This window comes from Phoenix dactylifera, chromosome 1, assembly GCF_009389715.1.
Source record: "Phoenix dactylifera cultivar Barhee BC4 chromosome 1, palm_55x_up_171113_PBpolish2nd_filt_p, whole genome shotgun sequence".
NCBI classification, from domain to species: Eukaryota; Viridiplantae; Streptophyta; class Magnoliopsida; order Arecales; family Arecaceae; genus Phoenix; species Phoenix dactylifera.
In genome coordinates, this window is record NC_052392.1 from 28960771 (window position 1) to 28973040 (window position 12270).

General features: G+C 38.8%; 1 protein-coding gene across 1 annotated transcript; it reads left to right on the forward strand.

The window, feature by feature from the left end:
* Positions 1-5436: 5436 nt before the first annotated feature.
* On the forward strand, positions 5437-8264 carry LOC103702969 (cinnamoyl-CoA reductase 1-like). The gene is made up of 5 exons (XM_008785642.3): positions 5437-5676; positions 5789-5940; positions 6066-6251; positions 7045-7397; positions 7867-8264. The coding sequence occupies exons 1-5, from the start codon at positions 5538-5540 to the stop codon at positions 8045-8047; spliced, it is 1011 nt and encodes a 336-aa protein (XP_008783864.1). The 5' UTR covers positions 5437-5537; the 3' UTR covers positions 8048-8264.
* Positions 8265-12270: the final 4006 nt, after the last annotated feature.

The following is a 12270-nucleotide window of genomic DNA, read 5'->3' on the forward strand; positions in this document are numbered from 1 at the left end:
TATCGATTTTGGGATATCATTAAGAACTAGGAATCCGTATTATCAAAGTATATCTTGCGATTATTTCTAGTATGGAATGAGTCAATCTAACTTAGGTCAATTAAGGAAGGCAATCTTAATAAATTTAGAAATTTTATTAGGTTTAGAGAGAGTGAGAGCGACAAACTTAATAAAGAAGTTTATTAAGTTTTGTTGAAGTGTCTCAATAACTAAAGAAATGTTTTGCTTCTAGTTAGAAAAGAGAATTCAGCGAAGAAGCTACTTTGTTAAATACATCCAAAGCGTTCTTATCAAAACCTAACATACGAACTACTCGGACTCGTATTATAGGCTAATTATCTGAATTGCTAATTGATAATTTGTTGCTCCTAATTAAGGTCATTTTCTGCACTGTTAGTAGTAGTTAATGACCATAAATCAAGCTATGTGGAAGATGGCACTAGGAAACGAAATTATGTTATTGTTTTCCTAGAAGATTGCCATCCAGAACTTGTGCAAAAGGGCCTAAATCTTAACATTGCTGCCTAAAATCTAACACAGGAGTGTAACTTCTTAAACTTGCTTTCCTGGTGCAAATAGGAAACAAAATGCTATAAAGAAAAATGGGATAAAGTAATATAATTTAGATGTTTTTCTATGGTCTTCTTTTTGGAAGGAAAACAGGAGGAAACAAGAAGCTTCCCTCCAAAATTTATTAGCTCCTTTTCTAGAGTCAACTTTTATTTTTTTAAAAAAAATGACCGAACTCAATAGCTCATGGATGACAAGAATGTGATTTGTTATAGCTAGTGATCTTATTATACAATAGATTGAGCACAAAGTTTCATCTTGTTGCTTAGATTCTCTAGCTAGCGGCTTTTATAAAGCAAACCATAGTGTCTTACCCAAAATTGTTACACACCATTATAATATAGTAATAGATTAGGCTAGCCTAACCAAAGTAGATGGCTTCAAAATATCGGACATTAGGTCCCAGCTGTATAGTTTTATAGTTCATTCTCCAGTGTTATTATGTACCTCAACCACCAATTCTCCCTTTACCAATGCCTCCATCAATACTTATCTATACTAATTAGTTCATAACTTGCGAATCCCCATAGAGAAAGTGATGCCTATGATCTCCTCTAAATAGAGGAATGTTACCATTTAGGTAGGCGAAGTCCCAGCCAATTAGTACAACATCTATGTTTCTAGAGCCATAGTTCCTTGTTCACATGTGCAGCCAATAAGTATGGTATAACCAAATTCAATCCATGATATCATCTGTGTGACGTAAAATTATCTCTCTTTTTACATACATAATAGTACTGCACATAAAAATAGAATCTTTTCTTACAATATAACTAGAAGTGATATGGATCATTTTGAAATTAAAGTTAATTTGTTTTATAAAAAAAAGATATCAATGAACTTCTACAAAATGGTTTCACGGAATTCAGCCAATTGTCTCGATCCTGGAATATCATTGAGAAATAGGAATCCGCGTTATCAATTTTTTTTTGCAATTATTTCTAGTATGGAATGAGTCAATCATCCACTTTGGTATCTTTTTGAATAAAATGGTAACATTGTTCCTCCATTGATCAAGAATTTTGGTCTTTGAGAAGTATCATAATCATCCAATAAGAATAAAAAGGATTTCAATTTATTCAAATGAACGATTTGAACACCTATTGATTCTAACGAGTTGATCATTCGGACCTTTCAATTCATGGATGTGGGTCTCGGACCTATGAATAGGGATATTCTCAATACTCACAAAGAAAAAGAGAAGTGACTTGGACAAAAAGAAACGAAATGATTTAGACAAATCTTGTTTGTCGATAGCCTCGGACCAATCAATAGAATATTGATTAATACGTAATCGATTGAACACTACGACTGGAGATCTCAATGAATTCGCCAGAGTAACATGGTATGCTCCATTTTTTTCATATCAAATTTTTAAATTATTATTTATCGAATAAATCATGAATTTAACAGAGTATTAAATCATCGAAAACTTACAGCAGCTCGCCAAACAAAGGCTAAATTTTTTTTATTAGTATTTAATATTAAAAATATAATCAAAATTTTAAAAAAATAAATGATGAGATTTATTGTGGTTTCATGCATGTGAGAGTAGGTGCGAATTTACCTAATTTATGATCTACCGTAAATGTTTCTTTGATCTTGGACTTTGTGAAGATGAAATAATTCAATAAACATTACTCACCATATGCTGCATATATTAATGATGCAATGCGGTCTTCTCTTTCAACGAAATTTTACAGTGGAGGTTGGAGTTGTAAGAATCTCTTGACATGTTCTTGTTCAACGACCTATCGAAAAGCTCACTCTATACTTCTTCAGCTGATGGACATCGTTGACTCCTCTCTATCCTCGTGCCTCAACTCCGTGTGAACACTCCGCGGTCACCACCGCTTTGCATTCAAACCCGACCCCAAGTAGTGCAAGTTTCTTGATATTAATAATGGCTGCTTGGGATTAATTAATTAATCAAACATCACACTACGAATTCATTTGATGGGCATGCAACAAGCAAGTGTTCGTGATTATCTTGTATACAAGTGCAAATGCCTTATGTGGCTCCTCTTGATTGGGTGATCTATATATACAATCCATTGGAGGATGCTTCTTGGCATGTGTTACTAGCTAGTTTGAACGAGAGATTATTAGATTGATCAGATCCAGTGGACTAGTTCATGCCACGGGATTTGGACTGGTCCATCTAATCATTTGCGAGTTTGAATTGGCTACGGTGTCCATTGGAGGATGCTTCTTGGCATGTGTTAGACTAGTTTAAACGAGAGATTATTAGATTAATCAGATCCAGTAGACTAGTTCACGCCATGGGATTTGGACCGGTCCATTGGATCTGATCCAACTAATAATTTGCGAGTTTGAATGGGCTACCATGTCCAAAGATTCCCGACCAATTTGTAACTCTATATGAAATTTAATACTTTATCTATCATTTCATAGTGGCAAAATATAAAGGATGACAAACAACTATTCGAGAAAGAAAAGAAAAGAAAAGGAACAGGAATATGACTGGTTCACTGGATTTGGTCAATCTAATAATTTCCGAGTCTGAATGGGCCACAATGTCCAAGATACCCAAGATACCTGGCCTATTAGCGACCCTACATGAGACCTAATAGTCTAGGTTAGCTACGATCCTGTCTCTATTATGGAGATCATTCCATAGTGGCAAAATATAAAAGATAACAAACAAAAAAAGAAAAAAAAAAGGGAAGTCAAAAAAAAAAGAAAATTTGTTGTATTTTTTGGCTACAAATGAACAAACCGTTCTGTAGATTATTCGTACCGGCAAAATATAAAGGATGAAGAACAACTTCTCAAGAAAAGAAAGAAAAAGAAAAAAAAGGAAAATCAAAAGAAATATTTTGTTTTATCTTTTGTTTACAAATGAACAAGCCGAAGGGTGAGAATGAAGGTTAAATATTTGATAATAGAAATAGACATGAGAACCGATCTGATGATTGATGGAAATGTGCTCTTAACTTTATCTTATCGAGGTACATCAGGTATTACACAAGCGGCACATTTAGCTATCATGGATGGCGAACATTAACCACCATTTCAATAATTTTCAAAACTTTTCTGATCTCTTTTCCTCTCACCTTACCTCAAGAAATAAAATATTATGTGGCAGTTACCGAAAGCAAGAGCTATCGCTACCGCAAGTCAAGACATTTAGGTGGCCCTACCTAAAACAATAGATTGCAGGATCTCCCCAAGACTTACGAGACCTGAACTTTTTGATAATGTTTATAGCTGGCATTGGAATTGGAGTTAGTGGTAACCTGCACTATTTGCAAAACGAAATAACCATGGAATCTACCAAGCCTGATCGAACTACCTTTTTTCTGTAAAAAATAGGAGGGGAGGGAGAGGGGGAGAGGCAGAACCCCTACTGGGCCTTCCTTTCACAAGAAAATATTCGATGTGGGTCGCAAGTTTCCGCGTGTCCTTCCCAACCTGTAGGAAATCCTACTGGGCCATCCACGTGTGAGTACGTCACCCCAGCGCAATCTCAGTACTGATAGAAGGAAAGAAGGAAATCATCTTGGTAGCAAACTACCTTAATGTGAATCCATTTACAAGGGAAAGATTCTTGACCTTGTTCTTTTGACCATTTTCTTGCAGTGCCCCACTCTGTGATCACCAAAATGGGCCCCGGAAAAATGACAGGGAGAAAGTGCTGAATTAATTCTCTTACTGAAGGCCACCACAATGTCTGGACAAATGTCAAAACCTTCAGCTAACCTAAAGATGTCTCTGGTATTGCTTTGGTTTTAATCTTGGCGGTACTTTACAAAAGTGGTTTGGCATAGCATTAGAGATGTCTAGTGCAGGCCTAAAATTCATGCCATAAAATATATTTTGGGAACTCATCAAAAGTCTATTCTCATCTTAGTTAAAATGTATTCCAATACATGTGTTAACTTGCACGGCGCATGTTTAAAATAAAATAATCCAAAAAGATAGACACATTGATCTCAACATTTGGAGATGAGTCATGAAACCTAGGTCATCTACTAATAAGGTAGAAACTACTTCCATGGAGGATAGGGCCAAAACATTATTATCAATCATGATTAAAAAAAAGGAGAGATTTAAATTATATCGACATAAAAATTAGCCATCCATCTTTTTTTTTTTTGTTAAAATCAAATTTTATTCACAATAATCTAAAAAGAATGCATCCATCTAAATCAGTAATAAAATGTATAAGAAATTAAAGAAAACATCCAATGCAACAGCCGACAATATAGTACCAGTACAATTAGCCGCCTATGTCGTCATCTAATCAGCAACGCTCTAAGCTTCTCGAAAAATATATGTCACCTCACAAACAAGTCTGCATAAGTCATCCTCCAACGGTTATGTATTAATGAAACTTAGGTGAAACTTTAGGTGACCTAACTCTATTTTCGAAGGTTCCTCTATAAAATTTGGCATTGATAAAAAGATAAAAGAACAAAAAAAAACAAGTATCTCTAATTACGTATGGTTTCGAATCTTCCATGGACCACACCCTTTTCACACCTACTTAAATCGTCCGGCTTGCAAGTCTCCTTTTCTTTATTTTTTTTCTGAGGTAACATTTTCCTTATTATTATGTAGGACCCCCTTAAAGAAAGACCACGATGTTTTCCAGGAACGCTGTAACGCTATATTATATATCTGTAGACTAATAGTGCAAACTAATTAATTTCCTACTGACCCTTTCTTGCACAGCCGGACTGGATCCAAATGTTCCATCCGTTTTGACCCAAACCTCAACGGCCGGTTCCAAAATCCCCCAGCCGTCGCACCACCTACCGTGCCTTCGGCTCGGTCAAATCTCGTTTCGCTCCACTCCTTCCCATCTATTTCCCCCCCTCCATCTATAAATTAGCAGAGAATGCGATGCCCCTCCCTCCACACTGCCTTGTTTGATCTTCCCTCTTACCAAACTTTGATTTCAAGAGTCTTCACTGCTCTCCTCACCAACTTTTTTCTCCAAAATGCCAGCTGAGGCCCCCACCCTCCCCGGCCACGGCCAGACCGTGTGTGTCACCGGCGCCGGAGGCTTCATCGCCTCCTGGCTCGTCAAGCTCCTCCTCGAGAGGGGCTACACCGTCCGGGGGACCGTCCGCGATCCCGGTATATATATATATATACATACATACATCTTATTTCAAAATTTTCTTTTGCTAATCAGCACGTCTCTTTTTGCTGCAAGCCTTCTGATAATCTCTTGATGTTATTCTTTCAGAGGACCCCAAGAATGCGCACTTGAAAGCGCTTGAAGGAGCTGCAGAGCGATTGGTTCTCCTGAAGGCCGAGTTGCTCGATATCGATAGCCTCCGTGCTGCGATCGGTGGCTGCGACGGCGTGTTCCATACTGCATGTCCAGTTACCGACGATGTAAGTCCTCATATTTTTTTTGTTTCTTGAGATTTTTGGAGAGCGTTGCATGTGGACTGGAGGGAGGTAGAGGTGCAAGGTGATGGCAAAGGAATTGATGAATTGGATGGGTGGAATGCATGCAGGAGACCATGATAGTGCCTTCAGTGAACGGGACCAGGAATGTGATCAATGTTTCAGCCAGTTCAGCCGTCCGGCGGGTCGTGTTCACCTCCTCGATCGGCGCCGTCTACATGAACCCTAACCATAGCCCGGACGTGGATGTTGATGAGTCGTGCTGGAGCGATCTTGAGTACTGCAAGAGCACCAAGGTTGGTATTCAATGTGATGGATGGAATTTTCCTTTTTCTTTTCTTCCTTTTTTTTTTTCCCCCCTTCTTACCATAGAACCAGAACGAATGGATGTCTGACCGAGGTTAAGGTCAAGATTTGAACCTAGATCAAACTTGTTGTGGGAATAAAGAGTTTCAAACCTAGTCCCACATCGACTGAATAACGAAAAGTTCTGTGCCTTAAATGGAGGGAAAAATTCTTTTCCTTACGAGACGCCTTTTTTAGGGTAAAACCGTCTCGGAGCGCCACAAGAACTCCAGAGCGAACAATACCTCGCAAGAAACGCAGCCGTTCTTCTATTCTAGTTTGGTGAAAGCTAAGGGTCTGAGGCCGAAGGATACCCCCGACCTCATCAATGGTGCTTTCGTTGAGAGCCCTTGACTCAAGTACAGACTTTTCCGTTGGAGGACTGATGTTGTGGGAATAAAGAGTCTCTTCGACTGAATAGCGGAAATGTCTGTGCCTTAAATGAAGGAAGAAATCGTTTTCCTTGCGAGGCGCCTTTTATAGGGCAAAACCGTCTCGAAGTGCCACAGCAACCCCAGAGTGGACAATACCTCACAAGGGACGTAGCCGTTCTTCTGTTCTAGTTCGGTAGGGGCAAAGAGTCTGAGGCCGGAGGACACCCCCGACCTCATCAAACCTGATACTAGCACCATAGAAATTCGTACAATTTAATTTGACCAGGACTGTTATATTGAAATTTGAGTTTTGATTTGTTTTTCTTCTCTTTTGTGAGATAACAAATTGATAATTAATGTATGAATGCAGAATTGGTATTGTTATGGAAAGGCGGTGGCCGAGCAGGATGCATGGGAGGTAGCGAGGGAAAGGGGAGTGGACTTGGTGGTGGTGAACCCAGTGCTGGTGCTAGGGCCACTCCTCCAGCCAAACATAAACGCTAGCGTAGCACACATCACCAAGTATCTAACTGGGTCAGCAAAGACGTACATAAACGCTGCACAAGCGTATGTTCATGTGAGGGACGTGGCAGAGGCTCACATAAAAGTTTACGAATCTCCAGATGCAAAGGGACGATATATTTGTGCAGAAAGCACACTGCACCGTGGGGAGGTGGTTCGCATCCTTGCCAAGCTCTTCCCGGAGTACCCTATCACCAACAAGTAAGTTTACTGCCTATATCATACTAAGTTCCCGACTCCGACTAGGACTCTAATATATCTAATAATTGGAGAAAGTAGTAGTGCGTTTGGATATGGTATTTGTCAATGCCTTTGCATGGCAAGAGATTCTCAAGAGCGTAACTTCGATGTTAACAGTACTTCTTGTATTTGTCCCAGCGTCATATATATGAGCCTACCCTCACATGAGATCATATATATATTACCCATTTTATGTTGTGGTAAAGAGTATAAATTTATTCCTTAAATTTTAGTTTCATGTAAGCTAAACTGTGGCCATCTATGTTGTCTTTCTATCCTATGTTCTCCTCCATGCTGCTTGGGTAAGGTTGGATAGAAATTACAGTATTAGTTCATTCCCTTAGGCTACATGATATACCATAATGGTAAAAGAAAACTAAATTGATACTTGATATAATCATGAGGCTTACTGTTTTTACTTTTGATGCAGGTGCAAAGATGAGATAAATCCACCGAAGAAAGGATACAAGTTCAGCAACCAACGGCTCAAAGAGATGGGAATTGAGTTCACGCCTGTGAACCAATGCCTCTATGAGACCGTCAAGAGCCTCCAAGAGAAAGGCCTTCTCCCCGTCATCTCTCAAGACGCCAACTTTACAGCAGAGCACTAAACTACTTCCTCTCTGCTCCATGCTGGCTAGTACGTAGTTAATGGCTATATATGTTAAAGCATCCATCCTAACTTGTAATATTAATGAGTTGTTATCATACTCGGAGTTGTTATCAGACTCAAAGCCTACTATTGTTAGATCAAGATATACACCTTGTATATACTTTTGTATTCGAGTAAATTTTACATCAATAAAAAATACAGAGATTTTCTCCTTCTTCCCTTGTTTGAACATGGTATCAGAGTTTGATCTCTGTTCTTGCTCTGGTCTCCTGTGCCATCGACGGATCTAAGCTCAGATCTTGGAGTTCCACTCTTATCTGCAGCCGCATCCCGCATGTACCCTTTTCTCAAGTCCTGTCGCCAGTGTTGGTGCGGCCTTTTGTCAAGTCCCACTGCCAGCGTATGGCGTGAGTCTTCCATCGTTCGGCATTTTTCTGGCACCCCCAGGCTTCAAGCAAGTTTTCCAGTGCAGCCACACCTCATTCCTTGCCTTCTCGCCGGCATCGGCATACCACCCTACGTCGCCGAGAGGATTTTCGGGCAACCACCCTGTGCCCCGGACCTTTCTAGCAAGAAGGGCCTGGTCTTGGGCTGCCGGCATGGGGATTGATCAAGAGTTCTGCCGTCGCTAGCTGCCCTCCTCAGTAAGCCTAGATTTAGGAGCCTTATTGCTCTACTGTTACTGCTGCTAGGCAATGATCTTTCAGATGTATACATGCGGCCACCAGATTATCCTTATCCACTTAATAAGGTATGCCGGCTTTCTAGTGCTTTATATAGTCTTAAGCAAGCTCTTTGTGCCCGGTTGGCAAAATTCAGTACCACTGTTTCTTGATTTGGTTTTACTCATAGTTCTTATATGTTGAACCCAAGGGATCGATTTTGATGATGTTATTAATGAGTTTAAATTGCTTTAGAGTTGAAAAATAAGAAGGATACAAGAAGCTCTATGAGGAGCCATTTCCTAGTGTAATAGGAGTCGACCTCTTGAGGATCTAAAGGAAGCCGAGCAGGTGAGGAGCCGTCTCCAAGACTGTTGGAGCCATCTCCCTGATCGGATGGATGAACTATATATGCAAGCGAGGAGCTATCTTCAGTCAGACAAGAGTTGCCTCATTATACCAGACGCAGAGCATGATTTCTGCAGGAGCCAACCCTGGGCACCCAGAAGCCATCTCCAGCTGATTGGGAGTCATCTAATCATAAGAGCCGCCTCCAGAAAATGAAGAGCCAATTCCCATATATACTAAATGAGAAGAGATCATGTAGGAGCCGCCTCTGATACTCCAGGAGCCGTCTCAAGTTGTGAAGATCAATTCATGCAGCACAGCTAGGAGTTGTCTCCAACATTTCGAGAGCCGACTCCAAGAGACCTAGCGGAGGTAAATCAAAGAGTTATCTTCAGAAGCCATCTCTAAGAGCAACAATGAAAGCAGCGGTTCGGCAGGAGCCATCTCCCAGGAACTAGGAGCCATCTCTTTTACTGTGTTAGAAACTGTAACGGCTAGTTTTGCAAGCGAACAGAGCACAACGAGGGGCATTTAATGCACCATGTGAACAATCCAATGGCTAAACATGGACTCGAAGATCCTTAGCTACAGGAAGAAGCTTCTGTAGCATTAATGTAAGTGAGAAAAAAGTAAAATAAAAGTACAAGAAAGTGAGTTATCATGCGCCTTAAAGTATCCAGGAGAGTTTGGAACTGAGCATTAACTGCAAACTTTCTGCTCCCTCCATTGTTGAAGCGCAAACTTCTTGTTTTTTTCCTTCAAGAAGTTTAGAGAATTGTTATTTAAAGTATTGAGTGATTCTTGTAAGAATTTCTGCAGAGAAACTCAGGGAAAAAGTCTGGTCGCTCCTGTGAAGCAAGCTTGGAGTGGTTGCTTCCTAAAAAATCAACCATGAGAAAGTTTCAGAGAGGTTACGTAAAAGCTCGGCTAATGCCCAAAATTTAGTTGGATTGTGATCATTATGATTATAGTGGGAATTCTTGAGGGAAAAGCTTTGGAGAGTGGATGTAGGAGTGGATTGACTCCAAACAACTATAAATTTGTTACGTACCTGGCGTACCTCTCTATGTATCACGTTTACTTTCTCATCTATTGTGTCAATTTTTTTGCACATAATCTTTCTTTCATACTATTTTATTTCATCTAATTCTCAAATTGTTTGCATGTTCACTGCATTTCTTTAGTTAGTCATTAACAAGTGTAAATTGCAAAAAAAAATCCAATTCACCCCTCCTCTTTGATTGCTATATGGGCAACATTATGATTCTGCTCTTTTTATCTGCAAAATTGCAAAGGGTATTACCTTATTGTTACTCTATGTAGATGACGAGATTATAATTGGAGATGATCTCAAATAATATCTTAATCAAGAATTTGAAATGAAGGATTTAGATGCACTAAGTTACTTCATGGACCTTAGGTTACATTTAGTTCTGATGGATATTATTTATCATAATCTAACCATACATCTGATCTCATTTTTAGGGCTAGATTAATAGATAGCAAGATTACTTTTACACCTCTTGAGACTCTTGCCAAACTAACATCCATTGATGAAACCCCTCTTTCTCATGCTACTCATTATAGACAGTTACTCAGTAGTCTTGTATATCTCATAGTCACTTATCTTGAATAGCTTATGCCATTCATATCGTCAGTCAGTTTATGACAACTTCTTGATCCACTCATTATGCCATTGTTTACATATTCTGCATTATGTCAAGGGTTGGCTTGCATTTTGCTGTTGATTCCTCTTTATGCTTGGGTGCTTTCTCTGATGCTAACTAGGCCGGTGATCCTACTCATAAGCACTCTATTACAAGCTATTATTTCCTTCTAGATGAATCTCCTATCTCTTTGACTATTGTTTCTAAGTTCAGCACCAAGACACAATATAAGGCTATTGCTGAAGCTACTAGTGAATTTATCTGGCTCAGATGGTTGCTAGAAGATATGGGAGTTACTCATCATGGAGCTACTACTCTAGATTATGATAATCAAAGTGCCATTAAAAATTGCTTATAATAATACTTTTTGTGAGCATATTAAACATATTGAAATTGATTTTTACTTCGTTCACTAACACATTCGTCCATGGTATTGTACAACTTAATTTTATTTTCTTCTCCAACCAAATTGCATATTTCTTCACTAAGGCCTGTCCATCCGGATGTTCTTAGGTCTTAGTTTTCAAACTCAAGTTAGCTTCCACATAGAGGCAGGGGTGGGGAGGGGGGATGTTAATGCATCTAACCTAACTTGTAATATTAATGGAGGTGTTATTATACTCAAAGTCAAAGTTAAAAACTCAAAGTCTTCTAAAGTAAGGCCTATATATATACCTTCTATATGCTATTGTATTCGAGTAAACTTTAGGTCAATTAAAAATACAAAGATTTTCCCCATCTTCCCTTATTTTAACACTATAATTACATGGAAAGCAATGTATATATTGCTCAAGTTTTATCTTTTCTTACTTTAATAGAAGAAAAATGACTATTTTCACAAAAAAAAAAGTTAATTTCTTTCCCTCCATATATGGGAGGGTAAGTTGTAGAGGTGTAACCACTATGTATTTGTTAACCATTTTCAGTGATATGATACTACTCAAAGAAGAAGAAGAAGAAGAAGAAGAAGAAGAATCAATAAAAAAATGCTGCATGTAAGTGTAACTGTGGTGACAAAACCAGCCAACTTTTGGCATCAGTCACACATTCCATCCTCTTGAAAATTGACTCTTGGTTCCTGCTCATGCAAAGTGGAAAGCATAATACTTGTGCTACGTGAACGCATGTTATACTTGCAAGGCTTGCATGTTTAGTCATTTTCATTTGGATAGGAATCAAAATAAAATTTTTAAACAATCTTGTCCTTTTGCTAATTGATTAATTTCTTCTGGGTGACAATAGAAGGTGATCCTAAAGAGATATAAAAGCGTACTCTCTAATGAAATACTCCATTAAATTCTCTATGCAATCATACCACATGAATTGGCTTTGTATGTTGTCTCACGGGTAGTTCAAGCCTTGCAAAGCCTTGCCCTTCTTGTTCAAATTCTAAATCCTCTCTATTGCACCAACCTTGTCCTCTTCCCGTTAGAAAAAACTATTCCTATTTCTACTCCTTATTTTTCTTTTAGTTATGAAACACGAAGTACAGAGTTTATCATTTTTCAGAAGAGAATGCCAACTAGCAGACGAATTCTCATTGG